The sequence below is a fragment of the Podarcis cretensis genome (genome assembly GCF_951804945.1).
Source record: "Podarcis cretensis genome assembly, chromosome: 18".
NCBI lineage: Eukaryota > Metazoa > Chordata > Lepidosauria > Squamata > Lacertidae > Podarcis > Podarcis cretensis.
The window spans coordinates 11,848,976-11,872,825 of NC_137188.1; the positions used below are offsets into that span (position 1 = coordinate 11,848,976).

Here is a 23,850-nt window from a genome sequence, read left to right on the forward strand (position 1 = left end):
AGTTTCAGCTTCACCAGTGGAATGCCTGCCTGCGCCCAAAACTAGAGGACCCGCAAACCGTGCTAGGAGCCCATTGTAAGGCTCAGGGAAGAGGGGACATTATCACAGTCGCCAGAATCCTGCAGGATTCAAAGTAGTTTTAAGTTTCAGCTTCACCAGTGGAATGCCTGCCTGCGCCCAAAACTAGAGGACCCGCAAACCGTGCTAGGAGCCCATTGTAAGGCTCAGGGAAGAGGGGACATTATCACAGTCGCCAGAATCCTGCAGGATTCAAAGTCGTTTTAAGTTTCAGCTTCACCAGTGGAATGCCTGCCTGCGCCCAAAACTATTTCAAAGGCGCAGGGAGAGAGGAAGTGGGGAGCAATGCCCGCAAAACTGGACGAGCCTGCATTTCAGGGGGTTGGACTAGATGACCCGCCGGGTCCCTTCCAGCTCCACGATTTCTATGACCTTTGCGGGGAATTTGCGCTTTTTCTCGGTTTTCCTTTTCGCTTTCTTTTCCTCTCGAAGGAGACCCACACACAGGAAACTGCCATCCTGCAGGAATTCGGCACTTTCTGCCCTTATAAGGCTATTTCAACTGGCGGCCAATCAGCGCGCGGGAGGCGGCGCTGGGCTGGCCCCCCAAAACTTGGCCGAGGGCGGGCGGAGGCGCGCGGAGCGGGTTCCCTTGCTTTTGGAGCGTGTGGCGAGCGCGCTTGCCCTGCCAGACAGCGCCCTGCCCCGGTACAGGATGAGCAACAACCAGTTCAACAAGGGACCCAGCTACGGCTTGTCGGCCGAAGTCAAGAACCGGGTAAGGGGTCCCGACGCGCGCCCCCTCGCCAAATGCGCCCCTCGCCAAATGCGTAAATGCGCCCTGGGCGCACGGAGGGGCCGCTTTGGAGAGGCGCCGCTGCCGCGAGCGCTCCGGGTTTATTCGACCGACGGATTTCATTTATTGAAGGCAGTCTAGAAGCCACTTCCCGTCCCCCCCACAAGGATCTCAAAGTGGGTCTTTGCCTCCCACCCCTACCCCCCAGCGCCGATTCAATCCCCACAACAACCTCGCGAGGTAGGCCGCTTTGGAGAGATGGCGCCGCGAGCGCATCGGGTTTATTCGGCCGACGGGTTGCCTTTATTGAACGCAGTCTAAAGTCCACTCCCCCCACACACATACCCATCAGGGACTCAAGGTGGCATATGTGGGTCTCTCTCTCCACGCCCCCCCCACCGCTCCCCCAGCGCCGATTCAATCCCCACAACAACCTCGCGAGGTAGGACGCTTTGGAGAGGTGGCGCCGCGAGCGCATCGGGTTCACTCGACCGACGGGTTTCCTTTATTGAACGCAGGCTAGAGCCCTCTTCCCGCCCCCCACAAGGATCTCAAGGTGGGTCTTTGCCTCCCCCCTACCCCCCCCCAGCGCCGATTCAATCCCCACAACAACCTCGCGAGGTAGGACGCTTTGGAGAGGTGGCGCCGCGAGCGCATCGGGTTCACTCGACCGACGGGTTTCCTTTATTGAACGCAGGCTAGAGCCCTCTTCCCGCCCCCCACAAGGATCTCAAGGTGGGTCTTTGCCTCCCCCCTACCCCCCCCCCCCAGCGCCGATTCAATCCCCACAACAACCTCGCGAGGTAGGACGCTTTGGAGAGGCGGCGCCGCGAGCGCATCGGGTTTATTCGGCCGACGGAGTCTAGCGCTCCCCCCCCCAAAAAAAAAACATACGCATCTGGGACTCAAGGTGGCGTATGTGGGTCTCTCTCTCCAGCCCTCCCCCGCTCCCCCAGCGGTGATTCAATCCCAATAACAACCTCGCGAGGCAGCCCGCTTTGGAGAGGCGGCGGTGCGAGCGCATCGGGTTTATTCGACGGCCGGTTTGCGTTTATTGAAGGCAGTCTAGAGCCGCCGCGCCCCCCACCCCGTCTCAAGGGAGCGTATGTAGGTCTCTGCCCCCCCCCCCGCAGCGCTGATTCAATCTCTACCACAACCTTGCGAGGTAGGCGGCTTTGGAGAGGCGGCGCCGGGAGCGCTCCGGATTTATTCGACCCACGAATTGCATTCATTTAACGCAGTCCAGAGCCCATTCTCTCCCCCCCCCGCCACCCACAAGGGACTCAAGGTGGCGTATGTGGGTCCTCTCCCCCCCCCCCAGCACTAATTCAATCCCACACCAACCCTGCGAGCTAGGCAGCTCTGAAAAAGCGGCTTTCTCCATGAGCGCTCTGGATTTATTTATTTTATTTATTACACACACACAGAGAGAGAATCTATGTTAGGAGGGCAGGCTTTATGTTGTGGGGGGAGGCAGAACCTCAGTTAAATCTTTTTATTGACGGGGGGGGGCAGCTATTCCCATGTGCACAGACATATACACATTTTTCTTCCAAAGGGACTTTAGGTGACGTTTTGTAGTTGTTTAGTTGTGTCCGCCTCTTCGTGACCCCCTGGACCAGAGCACGCCAGGCCCTCCTGTCTTCCACTGCCTCCCGCAGTTTGGTCAAACTCATGCTGGTCTCTTCGAGAACACTGTCCCACCATCTCGTCCTCCGTCGTCCCCTTCTCCTTGTGCACTCCATCTTTCCCAGCATCAGGGTCTTTTCCAGGGAGTCTTCTCTTCTCAGGAGGTAGCCAAAGTCTTGGAGCCTCAGCTTCAGGATCTGTCCTTCCAGTGAGCTCTCAGGGCTGATTTCCTTCAGAATGGAAAGGTTTGATCTTCTTGCAGTCCATGGGACTCTCAAGAGTCTCCTCCAGCACCAGAATTCCAAAGCATCCATTCTTCGGCGATCAGCCTTCTTGATGGTCCAGCTCTCACTTCCATACATCACTACTGGGAAAACCATAGCTTTAACTATACGGACCTTTGTTGGCATTTGATTTCTGTACTGCTTGATATATTTGAAAACATCTCTAAGCATTGTACAGAAAAACCCCAAGGCAACAGCAGACAGTTTAACAAAGTTACAGGTAGGCTGCCGTGTTGGTCTGCTGTAGTCGAAACAAAATTAAAAAATTCCTTCCAGTAGCACCTTAGAGACCAGCTAAGTTTGTTATCGCTCATCCCAATAACAGGCTTAAACAAAATGTGACAAAAATACAGAGCTACTGATAAAAAGGTTGCATTAATACAAAGTTGCTAATACATAGCAGTAGCAGTTCCTTTTGACATACCTTCCTTCTCAGCCTCTGTGGTTTTTTGCAAATCCAAATCTTTAAAACTCTTGCGGCAACCCAAACGGATCGCTCCGAAATTTTTTATTTATTTTTTAACGCAGTTATTCGAAAGCATCTCTGGGACTGCTTTGATATTTGCAAAGCAGTACCTGGGATGCAAAAAATAGATAATTTTTTTTTTTTAAAATATAACAGCAACAAATAAACCAGCTGTGGTCTAAACCACTTAGCTTCTTGGGCTTGCAGGTTGGCTGTTCAAATCCCCACAACGGGGTGAGCTCCCGTTGCTCGGTCCCTGCTCCTGCCAACCTAGCAGTTCGAAAGCACATCAAAGTGCAAGTAGATAAATAGGTACCACTGTGGTGGGAAGGTAAACGGCGTTTCCGTGCGCTGCTCTGGTTTCCATCACGGAGTCCCATTGTGCCAGAAGCGGTTTATTCCTGCCGGCCACATGAGCCAGAAAGATGTCTGTGGACAAATGCCGGCTCCCTCGGCCTGAAAGCGAGATGAGCACCGCAACCCCAGAGTCGCCGTTCACTGGACTTAACCGTCCAGGGGTCCTTTACCTTCTTACCTTTGCTCCATCAGTTTGTCTCATCCTCTTTTCAGAGCTGTCCAAGTTGATGGCTGGTAGTTGTTCCTCGTTGGGTTTATTTCTGACTTGACGCGTTGTCTGCCTCTTTGCTGGAACCTCCTGTCCAGTGCTCAAAATCCCCCAGGCGTGTTTTGCTACTGATACAACTGCGTGGCATTTTCTGGGCACTGGGTTGGCGACTGAAGTTTCCCATCGAGCCACCTGACTCGCTGCAGTCCTCACTGTTGTTCCATAACTATTAGGTCCAGTCGTGGCCGACTCTGAGGCTGCAGCACTCATCTCGCTTTACTGGCCGAGGGAGCCGGCGTACGGCTTCTGGGTCATGTGGCCAGCAGGACTAAGCCGCTTCTGGAGAACCAGAGCAGCGCACGGAAACGCCGTTTACCTTCCCGCCGGAGCAGTACCTATTGATCTACTTGCGCTTTGACGTGCTTTCGAACTGCTAGGTTGGCAGGAGCAGGGACCGAGCAATGGGAGCTCACCCCGTCATTGCGGGGATTCGAACTCGCATACTGGGACTAAGTGAATTGTTCTCAGAGCAAGCTACAGTCGAGCTGAGATCACAGAATCATAGAATCTGTGGAAAGGGGGTCTGAGGGCCATCCAGCCGAACCCCAGGGTGAATAAGCATTCGAGGTGCCACGTTTGGTGCCTGCCTTATATATCTGCATTTATGACACTGCTCTGACCCCTTTTAACTCTGATATCTTGCAAATCCTAGAGCTGCGCTCGGTTCCCCGGTTTCCTCCCGCCCACTCCCAGTTGCTTCAGTTTGGTGTTGTTCTGGCTGCGTCCCAGAAAAACTGCCTGGGAACCTCTTTTGTTTTCGTTCTGGAATCTCGTCAGAGCCATCTGATCGTGCCGAGACTTGGAAAAGTCTGGAAGGAATTCCCGTTTTTCCACCCGTGCGATTCCACCATAGGGCAGCGAGCGTGTGGTGATTTAATCCCTGCTTTCTGGGTGTAAATCGCAGGTCGCCCTGTTAACCAAAAAAGCTTGAGAGAAAGCTGGTTAATGCAGCAGCAAAGTCACGCTTTTAAAATTTATTTGTGTGAAAAGTTATGCAGACTACCTAACTCCTCGGCCCAAGGAGGCCTCCAAAATCACCTTTATTTTTTATTTTTTGAGAAGACGATGCATAAAAGGAAAATGGACGAGGAGGGCGGAGGAAGTAAACAAACTCAGATTTGAGTCTTCAGTGAAGTAAGCTGCTCTAAGGAGCAGCTGGGGTGGAGGAATAGAAGGAGATGAAATGTCAGACGTTGCGGATCTCTCACCTAGCACTATGTAAAGGTAAAGGGACCCCTGACCATTAGGTCCAGTCGTGGCCGACTCTGGGGTTGCGGCGCTCATCTCGCTTTATTGGCCGAGGGAGCCGGCGTACAGCTTCCGGGTCATGTGGCCAGCAGGACTAAGCCACTTCTGGCAAACCAGAGCAGTGCACGGAAACGCCGTTTACCTTCCCGCCGGAGCGGTACCTATTTATCTACTTGCACTTTGACGTGCTTTCGAACTGCTAGGTTGGCAGGAGCAGGGACCGAGCAACGGGAGCTCAACCCGTCGTCGCGGGGATTCGAACTGCCGACCTTCTGATCAGCAAGTCCTAGGCTCTGTGGTTTAACCCACAGCGCCACCTGCCCCTGCCCGAAATTACGAATAGATCTAGTTATTGCTGACAGGTTGCAGTTTATTTACGACATCTTTTTCAGTGGGATTTTAGCAACTATCTGCACGGAGACTGGCCTTTGAGGGCATGGCCTCTTGTGAAAGTATTTTTTTTAAATCAAGGACAAGACCAAATCTGGAAAGAGGCAATCTATTGAAAAGGCTGGAAGGGAGTTTCCACGCTCAGGCAATTTTGGTCTTTCTTCTCCCAAACTGTGGTTTTGTGCATGTAAGCAAATCTGAATCATTGCCATCCAAGTGTATCTCGTTCCACTTCCTCATGAGTCGCTGATCCAGCAGCGCGGAGACATTGGAACGGCGATAGACAGGGGCTGGTGACTTGTGTCTGACACAGGCATTCGCCCTGGTGTCTTGGCCGGAAAACTTAATAAAAGTTATATTGAAAAAAGAAAACGTCAAATCTTCACCAAGGCCAACTATCCCGACTGGTCCTACATAGGCCAGAAAAAAGCCAGGGAAGTCCCCAAAAAGGAGTTCTAGTATAGAAGGAAAAAAAAGTAAGGGAACGCAGGACCTTGAGTTTAAGAGTCTCTGCCAACTCAGCTAAACCCCCACGAAAACAAAGGTGCCAAGTGAAAAAATGAGAATAATAATAATAATTTATTATTTGTACCCCGCCCATCTGGCTGGGTCTCCCCAGCCACTCTGGGCGGCTTCCACAAAGACCAAAAATACACTAATGTCATACATTAAAAACTTCCGTGAACAGGGCTGACTTAAGATGTCCTCTGAATGTCAGGTAGTTGTTTATCTTTTTGACATCTGATGGGAGGGCATTCCACAGGGCGGGCGCCACCACCGAGAAGGCCCTCTGCCTGGTCCCCTGTAGCTTTGCTTCTTGCAGTGAGGGAACCGCCAGAAGGCCCTCAGAGCTGGACCTCAGTGTCCAGGCAGAACAATGGGGGTGGAGACGCTCCTTCAGGTCTACTGGGCCGTTTAGGGCTTTAAAGGTCAGCACCAACACTTTGAATTGTGCTCGGAAATGTCCTGGGAGCCAATGTAGGTCTTTCTAGACTGGTGTTATGTGTTCTCGGCGGCCGCTCCCAGTCCCCAGTCTAGCTGCCGCGTTCTGGATTAGTTGCAGTTTCCGGGTCACCTTCAAAGGCAGCCCCACGTAGAGCGCATGGCAGTAGTCCAAGCAGGAGATAACTCTTGGAGAAGCTCTTGGCTTTGACGCAGACTTTAGTTGCGTGCCCTTTGGCAAATCTCTCCAGTTCCTTAGCCGATGCCCGTCTTACCCGAGCCGCCCAGGTCCTCAGGGAACACTTAAGGGTCTGTTAGGCGGCGCCATCAAGCACATGAAGCATTGCCTCTGCCGCTTGCTAACCGGGTTGGCTTGCAATGAAAGGGCACCATGTTCTTGGCCCATCAGCACATTTTGAAAGGAGACTCTTGCCGCCCGATGGCTCAGTGCTTCTCCTCCTTGGCAGCCGTGTTCCACACCCAAGCCAGAGGGGGAACAGACAACAGTGCAGGCAGGACTCACAAAAGCTGCCGTGAGGCAGCCAGAGTCTCCCATTCTTGATCCGAGAAGAAGACAGATTGTTCCTCTCAGATGTGCGCTCTCATTGTTTCACAGGGGGTTGGAATAGATGACTCTCTTTTTTAATTCAAAATTAGAACAAAACATCCCGTATTTTTCTCCCTATAAGACACACCAGACCACCAGACGCACCTAGTTTTTGGAGGAGGAAAACAAGAAAAAGAATATTCTGAATCTCAGAAGCCACAACAGCAAGAGGGATCGCTGCGCAGTGAAAGCAGCAATCCCTCTTGCTGTTCTGGCTTCTGGGATAGCTGCGCAGCCTGCATTCGCTCCGTAGGACACACACACATTTCCCCTTACTTTTTAGGAGGGAAAAAGTGAGAATTATAGAGCAAAAAATACGGTATTATCCAGAAACATATCATCCTTATTCTCTCCCCCCCATTTTCCCTCCCTCTCCCCACAGAACCCACCCACACCTGCCCCCCCAACTTCCCTCAGTTCCAGTCTTTGATTTCTCCAAAAATGCTGTTTTCTGCATGTTACACAGTTGTATCGATCCTCAAACTATTTAGCTGATTATTATCAACAAATAGTTTGTGAATGTTTATTCAAAGCCAGCCAAGGAGTCCAGTTCGTTTTGCTGCTTCTTCAAATACTTTGTAAAGGGTTCCCATTCATCTTTTAAGTGACAGTTATCCTTGTCCCATAGCTTGTATGTCAGTTTTGCCAGTTCTGCATAGTCCATCAATTTTTCTTGCCATGATTCTTTAGTTGGGGTTTCTTCAGTCTGGAATAGATGACTCTAAATGCCATGATTTTACAATTGATGGGCGCTGCCTTCCGTGTTAGAAACTCAGGTATACAGGTTCTCGGTCGTTGATGGACGTTAGCTAGGAGTGATGGGAGTTGTAGTCCCAAAACATCTCGAGGGCCGAGTTTGGGGATCTCTGTTCCAGATGTTTTAGCCTACAACTCCCATGATCCCTAGCTAACAGGACCAGTGGTCAGGGATGATGGGAATTGTAGTCCCAAAACATCCGGGGGGCTAAAGTTTGGGGATGCCTGGTATGAGCTAACTGCAAAATAAACCATTATTTACATCCTAGGAGCCTACACAACACAAAACACTGTCGCTGCATGTCGGTTTTATTGTATTTGGTTTTTTTATCTTATACTTTGGAAATGTACATCCAGTTTTTCCCCCTTTAAATTTCTTTGCGGCTGCCGAGAGAGCAGGGCCCTAAGTTACAGCTTGTTTAAAGGTAAAGGGACCCCTAACCATTAGGTCCAGTCGTGGCCGACTCTGGGGTTGCGGCGCTCATCTCGCTTTACTGGCCGATGGAGCCGGCGTACAGCTTCCGGGTCATGTGGCCAGCAGGACTAAGCCGCTTCTGGTGAACCAGAGCAGCGCACGGAAACGCCGTTTACCTTCCCTCCAGGGAGATACCTATTTATCTACTTGCACATGCTTTCGAACTGCTAGGTGGGCAGGAGCAGGGACCGAGCAACGGGAGCTCACCCCGTCATTGCGGGGATTCGAACCGCCAACCTTTTGATCGGCAAGTCCTAGGCTCTGGGGTTTAACCCACAGCGCCACCCGCATCCCACATCTTGTTTAGCTTATACGTAAATCTGGCGCTGCCCTAACCTCTTCTTCTGAGCGTCTCCGCAGACACCCTGAAAGTTGGCACAGGTGCCAGATCTGTTTGGAAAATGCACCAGCTTATATAACAAGACAGTTTCTGTCTCGCGCCAGGGTTGCAGGGATATGGTCCCCTGTGGCTGGATCGGGCGTGTTTTTGTTCATAGCGGAGGCTCTTATTTATTGCCCGAATAGCAAAGGTTCAAATTTTATTGAGGCCGAGAAGAGACCCAGAAAGGAACATGGAAGCATGTGACTTATTTGCCAAGAAGACATGGCCACACACCTCTCCTTGTTTTTTGCTCATTCAGCAGGAAGTTGAGACACGCAGCCAGCTTGTGGCATCAAGCTTGCCCTGTTCGTCCAGGTTATTATGGGATTTCTTCATTCTCTCCGGGTTTTTTTCTTTTCTTTCTTCTTTTGTAACTGTCAAGCACATTGGGGCAGGAAAGGCTTGCGATGACGCAAGCGCCCAAACTCATAATTGTCCAGGGGAAGGGCTGGAGTTTGGTGCTATAGAGCGTGCAGGTTCTGAGTTCAAATCTCAAGGTATCCCCCCCGAGTCTGCAACCCTGGAAAGCTGCTGTTGCTGGCCAATATAGCCAGAGGTTCTCAGTCTTTCCCAGTCGACAGCTCCCTTGACTTAACTTCCTTTTCTCCTACAGCTCCCCTGTGAGAAAATGGGCAAAAACTTAAGTTGCTTCGTCGCTGAACTGTTTTGCCCTTTCGTTTTCTTTTCCCAGGCTTATAATTTAAGTAGCAGAACTTTGAAAAGGGTTTTAAATACAGTGGTACCTTGGGTTACGTACGCTTCAGGTTACAGACTCCGCTAACCCAGAAATAGTGCTTCAGGTTAAGAACTTTGCTTCAGGATGAGAACAGAAATCGTGCGGCAGCAGGAGGCTCCATTAGCTAAAGTGGTGCTTCAGGTTAAGAACGGACCTCCGGAACGAATTAAGTACTTAACCTGGGGTACCACTCTAGATAGGTAGATAGGTAGGTAGGTAGGTAGGTAGATAGATAGATAGATAGATAGATAGATAGAATGGTTCATTGCCCTGCTAAATGTTGTTTTGCGGATGGGATCTGTTCTGGAGGCCTGTCCGCAAGCCGAAAATGGACGCACGTCCCAAAACATCTGGAGAACCATGATGGAGAAAAAGGTGTGAAATAAATGCAAGGAAGAAGCTCTTTCTGGTTCCCTGCTTAAGAAAGATGGAGGGGCCAGACAGATGGAAACGTCCGTTGCCAACCTGGTGCCCAGAGATCTCCACGTGGTCGCAATTGGAACCGCGCCAGTTAAAAAATTCAAGGCATGACCAGAATGTTCACTGAAATCGGACAGCGAAAAATATTTGTTGTTGTTGTTGAGTCGTTTAGTCGTGTCCGCCTCTTTGTGACCCCCAGGACCAGAGCACACCAGCCACTCCTGTCTTCCACTGCCTCCCGCAGTTTGGTCAAACTCATGCTGGCAGCTTCGAGAACACTGTCCCACCATCTCGTCCTCCGTCGTCCCCTTCTCCTTGTGCCCTCCATCTTTCCCAACATCAAGGTCTTTTCCAGGGAGTCTTCTCTTCTCATGAGGTGGCCAAAGTCTTGGAGCCTCAGCTTCAGGATCTGTCCTTCCAGTGAGCACTCAGGGCTGATTTCCTTCCGAATGGAGAGGTCTGATCTTCTTGCAGTCCATGGGACTCTCAAGAGTCTCCTCCAGCACCAGAATTCAAAAGCATCCATTCTTCGGCGATCAGCCTTCTTGATGGTCCAGCTCTCACTTCCATACATCACTACTGGGAAAACCAGAGCTTTTACTATATGGACCTTTGTTGGCAAGGTGATGTCTCTACTTTTTAAGATGCTGTCTAGGTTTGTCATTGCTTTTCACCTCCGTACATAATTGTAATTTCGTGGGTTTCCGATGCCGGTTGCATGTTTGGATATTTCTCGCTGTCTGATTTCTGTGACCATTCACCAAACTTTCTGGTCACACCTTTTACCTGATTTCTAACACTATTGGCCGGCACTTAGGGAGTGCAGTTTGTGTAATTTTGAACCTGTTTTTCTCCTCTTTCCCCCTCCAGCTTGCGCTGAAATACGACCCTCAGAAGGAAGCAGAATTAAGGACATGGATAGAAAGCGTCACCGGAAGAGACATCGGCCCCGATTTTCAGAAGGGGCTGAAAGACGGTGTTGCACTTTGCGAGTGAGTAGGCACGTGTGTTTTATGCATGGTATATATTTTTGTAAATTTCATTTTATAACGGACCCGGGTGAGCCAAGGGACGTGGGTGGCGCTGTGGGTTAAACCACAGAGCTTAGGGCTTGCCGATCAGAAGGTCGGCAGTTCGAATCCCCGCGACGGGGTGAGCTCCCGTTGCTCGGTCCCTGCTCCTACCAACCTACCAGTTCGAAAGCACACCAGTGCAAGTAGATAAATAGGTACCGCTCCGGCGGGAAGGTAAACGCCGTTTCCATGCTCTGCACTGGTTCGCCAGAAGCGGCTTAGTCCTGCTGGCCACATGACCCGGAAGCTGTACGCCGGCTCCCTCGGCCAGTAAAGCGAGATGAGCGCCGCAACCCCAGAGTCGGCCACGACTGGACCTGATGGTCAGGGGTCCCTTTACTTGTACTTAAGATTGTCTTCCATTAACATGGTCAACATGGGTAGGTAGCCGTGTTGGTCTGCCATAGTCAAAACAAAATAAAAAAAATTCCTTCCAGTAGCACCTTAAAGGTAAAGGTAAAGGTACCCCTGCCCGTACGGGCCAGTCTTGACAGACTCTGGGGTTGTGCGCCCATCTCACTTAAGAGGCCAGGGGCCAGCGCTGTCCGGAGACACTTCCGGGTCACGTGGCCAGCGTGACATCGCTGCTCTGGCCAGAGCCAGAGCCAGAGCCGCACACGGAAACGCCGTTTACCTTCCCGCTGGTAAGCGGTCCCTATTTATCTACTTGCACCCGGAGGTGCTTTCGAACTGCTAGGTTGGCAGGCGCTGGGACCGAGCAGCGGGAGCGCACCCCGCCGCAGGGATTCGAACCGCCGACCTTTCGATCGGCAAGCCCTAGGCGCTGAGGCTTTAACCCACAGCGCACCCACAGGCTTTAACCCACAGTAGCACCTTAGAAACCAACTAAGTTTGTTATTGGCATGAGCTTTCGTGTGCATTCACACTTCTTCAGATATGGTCTTAACCGTGAGTCCGTAAGTGACTGTGGAGGCCAATTCTGGATCCTCACGTCCTTCCACGGTGGGGACATTGGTTCTCGGATGGGAGTTGATCCCCGTGAGGGTTTGCCAAGCGTGCCTTCCTCTTAGCACGTTTCTCCCTCTTGTCCTGAGTTCGAGTGTCTTCAAAGACCACGATACCTTTGGTAAAGGCTGTTCTCCAACTGGAGTGCTCGCAGGCCAGTGTTTCCCAGTTGCTGGTGTTTATACTACATTTTTAAAGATTTGCCTTGTCCTTAAACCTCTTTTGTTGGCCACCAGCATTACGCTTTCCATTTTTAAGTTCAGAATAGAGGAGTTGCTTTGGAAGATCAGGGGCCTGAACAACATGACCAGTCCAATGATGTTGAAGAATCATCGCTTCAACACACAAGCTAACTCGCTGGCATATTTGTAACGATGGGCAAAATGGTTGAAAAACCGTTCTTTAGTTAATTGGGGGAAGTTCTGCTCCTGCCCAACATGGCGTCGAAACCTTACATCCGTGTCTGTTTGTGTTTTCCCTCCCCAGGCTAATGAACAAACTTCAGCCGGGTTCGATAAGGAAAATTAATCGCTCAGGCCTCAATTGGCACCAGGTATGTTCGATACGAATTTGATACGATTAAGGGATTTTATTCTTTTTGAGAGAGGTGGCTTCAGGAATGCCTTTAAGGCTGACCTGTGTTCTGCAGGCAGGGGAAGCATACAGTGGTCCTTTGGTTCTCAAACTGAAGTCCGTTCCAAAACCAAAGCGTTCCAAAACCAAGGCGCGCTGCTTTCCCATAGAAAGTAAGGCAAAACAGATTAATCCATTCCAGGCTTTTAAAAACAACCCCTCAAACTGCAATTTAACATGAATTTTACTATCTAATATGACCATTGATCCATAAAATGCATAAATCAATGTAAGGTAAAGGTAAAGGGACCCCTGACCATTAGGTCCAGTCATGGCCGACTCTGGAGTTGCAGAAGATTTGAATCGCTGACCTTCTGATCAGTAAGCCATAGGCTCTGTGGTTTAACCCTCAGCGTCACCCGCGTCCCATAAATCAATGTACTGCACTATAAAATAATTAAGACAGTATTGTCGATGACAAAAGTAAAAACTATTTTTTTCCCTTACCCACACTGATGATAGTCATTGTTTGGATGGGGGCTTTTATCCATTTCCGCAGTCACACAATCAATCAATCAATCAGTAGCTGAACTGGGTTCCACACCGTCACAAAAGCAAATGAACTGAAAAAGCCACAAAAACGCAAAATAAAGAGCAAACACAAAAGTGCCAAACTTAATCCGTTCCGGAAGTCCGTTTGACTTCCGAAATGTTCGGAAACCGAGGTGCGGCTTCTGATTGGCTCAGGCACCCCGGAAACAATAGCCGACAGCTGCGTCGGGCGTTCGGCTTCTGAAAAACGTTCGAAAACTGGAACACTCACTTCCGTGTTTTTGGCGTTTGGTAACCAAGGCATTTGAGAACCAAGGCATTTGGTAACCAAGGCATTTGAGAACCAAGGCATTTGGTAACCAATGCATTTGAGAACCAAGGCATTTGGTAACCAAGGCGCTTGAGAACCAAGGCATTTGAGAACCAAGGCATTTGAGAACCAAGGCGCTTGAGAAGCAAGGTACCACTGTTTTTACAATCTGCCAACCTCCATCTTGGTACTTATATCGGGGGTGAGCTCTGCCCCTTCTGGAAATGGACCGATAATTCCCAACGCGAACCCCAGATGATTTAGAAGGAATCCCCTAATTTTGTGAGAAGGGGCTTTTAGGGGTCGCCAGCCTTGACCCGGCTGCCCTTTCCTTCGGCAGCTTGAGAACCTCTCCAACTTCATCAAAGCCATGATGAGCTACGGCCTGAAGCCCGTTGACGTCTTCGAAGCCAACGACCTGTTTGAGAACGGGAACATGACGCAGGTCCAGGTGTCGCTGTTGGCGCTGGCGGGCATGGTGAGTCAAGCTTGCGCAACCGGGCGCCTTCTTGGGGCTGAACGACAGTGCCCAGTGCCCCATGGCCTCTGTGGCGTGGCTGATTGGCTGGGCTGCGCCAGGGTGGTGGTGGCTGATTGGCTGTGCCGCACCGTCGGAAGGCTGATTGGCTGGGCTGTGCCAGGGTGGTGGCAGCTGATTGGCTGGGCTCTGCCATGGTGGTAGTGGCTGATTGGCTGGGCTGCGCCAGGGTGGTGGCGGCTGATTGGCTGTGCCGCACCGTCGGATGACTGATTGGCTGGGCTGGGCTGTGCCAGGGTGGTGGCTGATTGGTTGCATCACACAATGGGGTGGTTGATTGGTTAGGCTGTGCCATGGTGGTAGTGGCTGATTGGTTGTGCCGCACCACAGTGTGCTGATTGGTTGTGTTGCACCATTGGGTGGCTGATTGGCTGGGCTGCGCCAGGGTGGTGGTGGCTGATTGGCTGGGCTCTGCCATGGTGGTAGTGGCTGATTGGCTGGGCTGCGCCAGGGTGGTAGTGGCTGATTGGCCGCACCACATTGTTGGGTGGCTAATTGACTGGGTGGTGCTGGCTGATTGCTTGCATCACACAATGGGATTGTTGATTGGTTGGGCTGGGCGTGGCTGATTGGTTGTGCCATACTAGGGTGGCTGATTGCCTGGGCTGTGCCATGGTGGTAGTGGCTGATTGGCTGTGCTGCACCACGGTGTGACTGATTGGCTGGGCTGTGCCAGGGTGGTGGCAGCTGATTGGCTGGGCCTGGGGATTGTGGACTGATTTGGGGAGTCCAGACTGTCTGCAGGGCGGGCATTGCCTTGCCCCCGTGCCCAAATAATCAAAATAGCCTCTTGAAAGATTACAAGGCAGCAGAAAAGAAGAGGCGGCTTGTTGGTTCTCCTAGCTGCCAAACGCTTCGCTCAGAAGGGGCAGGTCTGAGCCTTGGCCGGTCTGTCTTCCCGGAGGCCATTTCAAACGGGCCTTGTTGGTGCAACCACCGATGAGGCCCTGCTGCTCCCTTCATTGTAGCTAAGTTTTTTGGAAGATAAGTTTCTGAAGCAGAGTTGTCCCCAGATTCTCCCGAGCCACAGTCTCTGAGAAAAGCCAGTCCTTTAAAAAAGAAAAAAAGATATCTAGATAGTATTATTATACAGTGGTGCCCCGCAAGACGAAAGGGTTTTCCGTTTTGGAGGTGCTTCGCAAAACGAATTTCCTATGGGCTTGCTTCGCAAGACGAAAATGTCTTGCGAGTTCCTGCGGTTTTTTTTCCTCCCCCCCCCTTTTTCTAAGCCGCTAAGCCACTTATCAGCTGATCCGCTAAGCCGCTTAACAGCTGATCCGCTAATAGCGCTAAGCCGTCAATGGGCTTGCTTCGCAAGACGAAAAAACCGCAAGATGAAGAGACTCACGGAACGGATTCTTTTCGTCTTGCGAGGCACCACTGTAGTATTATTATCCTCATACAAATATGATCTGTAGGAAGAGTCCCTCCCTCTGTTTGCAGAATCTATTCCCGTTGGGCCATGAGGACTAGAGACTTGTGGAGACACAATCTGCAGATATTCTAAGCCACTTGTGAAGTTTGCTTTAAGGTCCTCCTTCTCCCGCTCCCAGGCCAAGACGAAGGGGATTGACAGCGGAGTCGACATTGGTGTGAAATATTCCGAGAAGCAGGAGCGGTGCTTTGACGACGCCAAGCTGAAAGCCGGGCAGTGTGTCATTGGTTTGCAGGTGGGTGATGTTGTTGCCGCCAGAGCCCAGCAAAGCTCTCAGGTGCTCTCTTGACAGGAGCAAGCCAGCAATAAATCACACTGACCGAGCTGGAGTTCAACTCTTTACAGTGGTACCTCGGGTTAAGTACTTAATTCGTTCTGGAGGTCAGTTCTTAACCTGAAACTGTTCTTAACCTGAAGCACCACTTTAGCTAATGTGGCCTCCTGCTGCCGCCGTACGATTTCTGTTCTCATCCTGAAGCAAAGTTCTTAACCCGAGGTACTATTTCTGGGTTAGCGGAGTCTGTAACCTAAAGCGTATGTAACCCGAGGTACCACTGTATTAGCAAGAACACGGATTTGCGCAGACATGGTGGACTGTCAGGCCTAATGAGCACAGCAGCTCATCCCTGGGAAGTCTGGCCTCATGGATAATAATAAAGGTAAAGGGACCCCTGACCATTAGGTCCAGTCGTGGCCGACTCTGGGGTTGCGGTGCTCATCTTGCTTTATTGGCCGAGGGAGCCGGCATACAGCTTCCGGGTCATGTGGCCAGCAGGACTAAGCCGCTTCTGGCGAACCAGAGCAGCGCACAGAAACGCCGTTTACCTTCCCGCCGGAGTGGTACCTATTTATCTACTTGCACTTTGACGTGCTTTTGAACTGCTAGGTTGGCAGGAGCAGGGACTCTGAAGAGTCTCCACCACAGCTTTGACTATACGGACCTTTGTCGGCAAGGTGATGTCTCTGCTTTTAGCCGTAGTAACTCCCAAACCTCTATGGTTTCAGATGGGCACCAACAAATGCGCCAGCCAGTCTGGGATGACGGCCTATGGAACCCGGAGACACCTCTACGACCCCAAAAACCAGATCCTACCTCCGATGGACCATTCCACCATCAGCCTCCAAATGGGAACAAACAAATGTGCAAGTCAGGTAAGGAGAGTTGCCGCATAATTGTGCCAATTCCACGTCGGTAAGAACTCTGATCTTTGGAACTCCTTGCCAATTGATACCAGGCGGGTGATTTTTGCTGTATTATTTGCTAAAAAAATACAGTGGTGCCTCGCAAGACGAAAATAATCCGTTCCGCGATTCTCTTCGTCTAGTGGTTTTTTCGTCTTGCGAAGCAAGCCCATTGACGGCTTAGCGGATTAGCGCTATTAGTGGTCTAGCGGCTTTTAGTGATCAGCTGTTAAGCGGCTTATCAGCGGAACAGCTGATAAGCGGCTTAGCGGCTTAGGAAAAGGGGGGGAAAAGCAAAAAAAACCCCACGGGAACTCACAAGATTTTTTCATCTTGCAAAGCAAGCCCATAGGGAAATTCGTTTAGCGAAGCACCTCCAAAACGGAAAACCCTTTCGTCTAGCGGGTTTTCCGTCTTGCGAGGCGTTCGTCTTGCGGGGCACCACTGTAATAATTCTTGTCCAGTCAAGACTACCTGGGTGTTTAGAAAGTGGTGGATGCGGGTTTTATTTTTTTGCCAGTTAGTTGTTTTTTTATTGCTTTTCCAAATATTTTAACCAATTGACATCAGATTGAATACACATTTAAAAGTTGACTTCCACTGCTTTGATGGTTCACCATCCAGTCCTTATTTGCTGCTCGATATTACATAGATTTCCAAATTATATTTTTAAAAACATAACGTACAGTGGTTCCTTGGTTTTCAAGTATATTGGAAGCTGAATTTTTTTTTTTTTTTGAACCCTGAAAACCTGGAAGTAATTGTTTCCGTTTTCCAACGCGTGACAGCCTAACTGTGCAGGAACCTGTCTATAAAATTGCTCTAAACTGATTAACAGTTTAAGCTCATCGAAGGTTCTGACTTTTCTTCCTTCCACCCATCTGTCCAGCGCTTTATTCGGTTCCCCAGTTGGGCATAAATCTCTGCCGGTTTTCTTTTAATATCATGGATTCCCTTTCGGCTCCGTTCTGCGGTCAGACCAGAGCACCCTTTCGCTCTCTCTTTAAATGTGAAGGAATCGGAGGTTTCATCCTCTCTGAGATCTGAGCATATTTCTCTCAAAATTCTGTGGGCAAAAGTACAGCACCCAGTTTTCCTCAGAAATGTTTAAATCTTTAGAAGTCCGTTCATAACTAAGTAGGAATGTCTGCACATCATCACCTTTTATATACTCTGGAAACCTCTTTTTTATTATTTTTTAAATATAATTTTTATTCATTTTTCCATATTTCATTACATTTCCATATCAAAAATCAAAAATTCCATAACTTAAAGCATTGCTTAAACACTCTTAATGGTGTTGTGCATACGAGCTCAAATTCTTCCTCTTTTCTTTTTAATACTTCCCTCCCCGATCAGGTGGGGATGACTCAGAATAATCCACTTGGCCCACAAAGGTGAAACAAACGTAGTCCATTCTCAGGTGTTCTACATTAAAGGTAAAGGGACCCCTGACCATTAGGTCCAGTCGTGGCCGACTCTGGGGTTGCGGCGCTCATCTCGCTTTACTGGCCGAGGGAGCCGGCATACAGCTTCCGGGTCACGTGGCCAGCAGGACTAAGCCGCTTCTGGCGAACCAGAGCAGCGCATGGAAACGCTGTTTACCTTCCCCCCAGAGTGGTACCTATTGATCTACTTGCACTTTGACGTGCTTTCGAACTGCTAGGTTGGCAAGAGCAGGGACAGAGCAACGGGAGCTCACCCCGTCATTGCGGGGATTCGAACCGCCGACCTTCTGATCGGCAAGCCGTAGGCTATGTGGTTTAGACCACAGCGTCACCCTACATGTAAACATTAGTCCAAATTCACAAAAAAGAACTATAATCAATTTCAGTATTCATACCTCCTCCTGATTCCGCTATCGCCCACCCTAACTCTTAACGGTGTTGTGCATACGAGCTCAAATTCTTCCTCCTTTCTTTTTTTAATATTTCCCTCCCCGATCAGGTGGGGATGACGGCTCCAGGAACGAGGCGGCACATCTACGATTCGAAGCTGGGGACGGACAAATGCGACGACAGCTCCATGTCTCTGCAGATGGGCTACAACCAGGGGGCCAACCAGAGCGGGCAGGTTTTTGGCTTGGGACGCCAAATCTACGACCCCAAATACTGCCCCCAGGGCAACGCCGGCGAGGCGGCCAACGCGGCGCACAACGACGGGAATTCGGCGGAATATTACTACTACCAGGAAGGAGAGGAGCAATGAGCCTGGAGAATTGGGGGGTGATCCCCCTCCGATTTCTCCCTGACTCCCCCCTCCTCCCCTTGTACAGTTCCTGCCTCTTAATTGCCACAGATACTGCAATCTTTACATATTTGCGACTTTAAAATGAATGAGAACCTTTTCTCCGCGTAGCAGAGGCTCCCTCAACCTCGGCCCTCCAGGTGTTTTGGGACTACAACTCCCATCATCCCTATCTAACAGGACCAGTGGTCAGGGATGTTGGGAATTGTAGTCTCAAAAGATCTGGAGGGCCGAGGTTGAGGAAGTCTGGAATAAAACAAAGGTCTTCCGTTCGTTTGTTATTTTTTTAAAGAAAGGGAGTCTATTTGGGCCAGATCTAAGGCTGTGCTTACACCACCAACCCGTGAGATTAAATCGAGATTCTGGATTTAACACACCAGGGCGCAGAGATGTCCAAGCGGCCGGCCACGATAGAGAGGCAGATCCCAGGGAGATCTGGGTCGATCGCGAGATTGTCACCTATTGCAGTATGGAAAATGCTGTGGAATTAAGGTCTCTGTCCCCCAATCCCTGCGTCTGGTGGGCGGTCGTTTGGCGTCTGCTGCTGACGACTGGCAATACAGTGGACGCTCGGGTTGCGAACGTGATTCAGAACCCGCATCTGCGCACGTATGGGTTGCAATTCGGCACTTCTGCGCATGCGCAAAGTGTGATTCTGTGTTTATACACGGCTGCCGAAACCCGGAAGTAACCCGTTCTGGTACTTCCGGATTCCGGCGGTCCGCAACCTGAAGAGTCTGTAACATGAGGTATGACTGTAGTTTCCTTTAGCGCTGAATGGATGCATAGCTGTCAACCGTCCCTTATTTGGCGGGGAACTCCCTTATCCCAGCACCGTGTCCTGCTGCTGTCCCTTATTGATGATGGTGCTTAAATTTCCCGGGTTTCATGCTCGCCCGGCTCGGGAGGGAAGCAGCGGCTCGGGGTCCTCTCCTGCACGAGAGAGTGCGCGTGCGCACTGGCGCCGTCGTCCTGGCACAAGGAGTTCCATTGGCCCTTTCCCGCCCGAGAAAGAGGGGGGGAGGGAGAGAGACTCTTGCCCACGCCACCCGCGAGTCCGGAGGCGGCAGCGGCAGCTGAAGAGGCGGCCTGAGGGAGGAGAAAGAGTAGGGGATGGGGAGGGATGCAGAAGGGCGGCGCTTCAGCAGCCGCGGCAGCACCGCAACCGTCTCATGCCAGATTGTCAGCATCTGTCAATCATACCAATGTATGTAACTCTTCACAACGGCAAAATCCCTTATTTTGGCTGCTGATCCCTTATTTTCAAGGCTGCTGGTCCCTTATTTTCAAATCTGTAAGTTGACAGCTATGGACGGTGGGTGTACAGTGGTACCTCGGGTTACATACGCTTCAGGTTACAGACTCTGCTAACCCAGAAATTGTGCTTCAGGTTGAGAACTTTGCTTCAGGACGAGAACAGAAATCATGCTCCGGCAGCAGCAGGAAGCCCCATTAGCTAAAGTGGTGCTTCAGGTTAAGAACAGTTTCAGGTTAAGAACGGACCTCCGGAACAAATTAAGTACTTAAACTAAGGTACCACTGCTGTATATATAAAGGGACAAGCTTTTTTTATACTGGGAGTAGATCGCAGACTCATGAGAGTTAGATGTTCCTGCAATAGGGGTTCTTGCCATCTGACATTAGCCATTTGCTGAGTCGACCCGTTGAAACCCTGGCCGATTGATTTTCCAGTGGGTTTACTCGGAGTGAAATGCACTCCGATGGCATTAACAACAACAATAATTTATTATTTATACCTCGCCCATCTGGCTGGGCTTCCCCAGCCACTCTGGGCGGCTTCCAACAAAATATTAAAATGCAGTAATGCAGCAAATGTTAAAAGCTTCCCTAAACAGGGCTGCCTTCTGATGTCTTCTAAAAGTCAGATAGTTGCTTATTTCCTTGACATCTGATGGGAGGGCGTTCCACAGGGTGGGCGCCACCACCAAGAAGGCCCTCTGCCTGGTTCCCTGCAACCTCGCTTCTCGGAGTGAGGGAACCGCCAGAAGGCCCTCGGGAGATGGACCCCGGTGTCCGGGCTGAGCGATGGGGGTGGAGACGCTCCTTCAGGTCTACTGGGCCGTTTGGGGCTTTCAAGGTCAGCACCAACACTTTGAATTGTGCTCGGAAACATACTGTTACAGATGCCTTAGCTGAGATTTCTGCATTTCACGGGGTTGGACTAGATGAACGCTGGGGTCCTCTTCCAACTTGACAATTCCACGAGGCTCCCGAGAGCCAGAGATAAATTGGGCTGGGCAGACAAAATAAACCTGATGTCTTGCAATCGCTTTCCTGAACTGGCGAGGAATCCTGCGTTGTCCGCAGACCACAATGTTCACAACCATATGGTCTAGAAAACTCTGCAAATCCTGGGTTGTTGTTTTTTCTGTAGCAAAAAAAAAACAGCCCAGCCTTCTGTGGTCACATGGAACGGTGGTGTACACATATAGCCTTTAGAATTGCCCCCACTTTAAAAAACAATCATAATTATTCTGCAAGGTCGATTTGATTTTGTTTCCTTGCTGGAACCTGAATTATGCAAAATTGACAGGCGTTCGCACGCATTTTATTGGTGTCTTTTCAGAACGGAGGCCCTTTGTTTTATATTTTTGTGCAAGGGATATTAACGTCGATGCAGGCATGTGTATAAGCAAGGGGCGAACCGGGAAAAGGAAGATTATCTGGAGGGAAGGGGTCAGAAACTCCACTGGCTTCAAGGACAATACCTATTTTCTAAATACGTCCGTCACGGGGACTAGAAACTTAGATTGTTATTTTTTTAAACTACGAAGCAGAATCCTGTGGAATCTGTGGCAGATTGCACACCGAAACTTGGCTTGTGGAAAGTAAAAAAAAATACATTTTTTAATCTACAGCACTTAATGCGGTTCAGCTCACCCTTGTGCCTTCGATTTTGAAGTCAGGTTGAAAACTTTGCTTGTTGCTAGACCTTGACGTTCCGTCAAACCTGCAGCCCTGCAAATTTCTTGATTCGCATGTTGACGACGATACTTATCGAAAGCTCGTTTGCAAGCTCAAATTGTCGCAAGAAGGGCGAGATCTGGATTTAATATTTTTAGGAAGATCTTAGCTGCCGTCCCTGTCTTTGGGGATTTTTGATTGCGCTGGGATCGCTATCGCTGTAGCCTATTTGCATAGTGCTTGGGGCAGCAGAGGTCTTATATTTTGGGATAATGGTTGTCTAACCCAATGAGGTCTAGCCGCTTGAAAAGGCTTTCAAGATTGCAACTTCTCTTCCTTGCCCCCCTCTTCTCCTCAGAGGCATTAGGCGCCCATTTCTTGCTGCTACATAACTCTTTTTAAGGGACCAAGAATTCTTCCTTTCCTAAATAAAACCAAAACTCCTCTTTTTTAGAAGAAAGAAATTGAAAATAAGTTTGTAAGCCTTTATATAATGCTTAAAGGATCTATTTTTGTTGTTGCGACGCTGAGGGACCAGTATGTTGTTGTTTTAAAAATAATGTCCGCACATCTTAAATCTTTTATAAGCATTCCATCAAATAGCCTTAATTTCTCTGTAGGGAATCTTATGATGATACGAGTCACTAAATTGTCTGTTTGCTAATGGATGTGGAAAAAGTCCAGAAAGACCACAGTCGAGGAACCCATTAGATTTCCCAAACTTTCTCAAATTTGGGTCTCCAGTTCTCGTTGGACTACAACTCCCATCACCCCAAGCTTAGCCAGACCTGTGGTCATGGACGATGGCAATTGTAGTCTTAAAAAACCAAACCCAAGTTTGGGGAAAGTCCACTAAGATGTTTCCTACTAGCTCATACTCTTGAGTAGACCTATATGTGAACGTCTCGTCGATTTCTGTGGGTCTGCTCTCAGTAGGGCTCTGGGGGGATAGTTGCAGACTTCGGAGCTACACAGATCTCTAGAGGACTTACTCCAAATATTTAATATCTGCAGAATCTGATCTGTGTCTCTTCAGAGACAAAGGCTGTTTCTGATTCCAGAAGTGAGGGGGAACACTAGCCGTCTATGAACAACTCATATCGCCCATCCACAATCTCCTGCAATCAGTGCTTTTTTCCTTTAAATAATAATAATAATTTTTATTTTTCTTTAAAAAGCATTTACTCAAGAAAATCACAATTTTACCGTTCAAATCGGGGGAAACCAAATACAGTAAATGGACAAAAGTACAAAGATTCACAAAAATGTTTAGGGGCATGCGTACTCCTGTTTAACCCCCCAGGAAAGAAAAGCACTGATTTCAGCAGTGATAATAAAACCAGCAATACAAATCAGAAATATCTAACCCAGCGCAGATCAACTGGGATGGAAATATTAAAAATAAGTTTGTGAGGCTTATTGGGGTCTTTTCCAGCTCTGCCATTCAGCGTACCCCCAGGAAAAAAGCACGGCCTGCAATTCTTATTTTGTCGCAGAAGTCTCTTGGCTTGCGCTCGCTGCAATAACAGGGGCGCTAGTCCTCAGGAATATGTTTTTAGCAAAGATGTTGGGGTTCTTTTTGCTATAAAATGCCCCTTATTCCAAGCATGGGGAATCTGATGCCCTGGGCTCCCCACTTTCAACATTTGCCACATCGGCGCCAGGTTTCCGCTGTATTTAAATTTGGGGTTGGCCTTTCCAGATGGTTTCTGGACTTGCAGATTCTCCCTTCCCTGCTTTTTAAACCTTGAGGCCACTCTCAACATTTGCCACATGGGCTGCTGGGAGTTCTAGTTCACGGCGCCAGGTTTCCGCTGTATTTAAATTTGGGGTTGGCCTTTCCAGATGGTTTCTGGACTTCCAGATTCTCCCTTCCCTGCTTTTTAAACCTTGAGGCCAATGCCATTCTTGTGTGTTTTTTAATTTTTAAAAAAGGCTTCTTCACCCCCCCCCAAAGTGGCTCTTTCTTCATTGCTAAACGTCCTCCCTTTTTAAAAACGGAAACTGGACAGTCTTCCCCCATAACTGTACAGATAACAGCCGCCGCAAACTTTATTTTCCTTGGTGGAGAGTGGGCTGTGTTTTATCCTGTGAAACGGAAGAGGGACGTAACTGGGACAAAAAAATAAATAAATGTGAAACTGCAATATTTGAATATCAGCAATAAAATGCTTTAAAAGCAGAACAAACCTTGGTGTGCGTGGTTTTTTTCCAGTTGTGTGTGTCTGCGCAAAAGGGTGATGACATTGTGTGATTTGATTATATTAGGGCTGGG

General features: G+C 49.5%; 2 protein-coding genes and 1 long non-coding RNA gene across 5 annotated transcripts in view; 2 read left to right on the top strand and 1 right to left on the bottom strand.

Moving 5' to 3' along the window:
• POLR2E (RNA polymerase II, I and III subunit E) overlaps positions 1–23,764 on the top strand; it is a 105,183-nt gene extending 81,419 nt beyond the window's left edge. For both annotated transcript variants that reach the window (XM_079960926.1, XM_079960927.1), the window contains one exon: positions 20,749–23,764. The gene's annotated coding sequence lies outside the window, so the exon portion shown is untranslated. The remainder of the gene's footprint in view (positions 1–20,748) is intronic.
• The window catches only part of LOC307207305, a 141,981-nt gene that overhangs the window by 98,370 nt on the left and 19,761 nt on the right, over positions 1–23,850 (bottom strand). The gene's annotated exons all lie outside the window — the stretch shown is intronic.
• On the top strand, positions 639–23,764 carry CNN2 (calponin 2). Its single transcript, XM_079960895.1, has 7 exons — positions 639–796; positions 10,645–10,766; positions 12,300–12,366; positions 13,589–13,726; positions 15,340–15,456; positions 16,227–16,373; positions 18,351–23,764. Exons 1-7 carry the CDS (start codon positions 734–736, stop codon positions 18,609–18,611), a joined length of 915 nt encoding a protein of 304 aa, XP_079817021.1. The 5' UTR covers positions 639–733; the 3' UTR covers positions 18,612–23,764.

Coding starts and splice junctions, on each gene's coding strand:
- CNN2 (XM_079960895.1), top strand. CDS start 734: ATGAGCAACAACCAGTTCAACAAGGGACCCAGCTACGGCTTGTCGGCC. Junction 797..10,644: donor CGGCCGAAGTCAAGAACCGG/GTAAGGGGTCCC, acceptor TTCCCCCTCCAG/CTTGCGCTGAAATACGACCC. Junction 10,767..12,299: donor GACGGTGTTGCACTTTGCGA/GTGAGTAGGCAC, acceptor TTCCCTCCCCAG/GCTAATGAACAAACTTCAGC.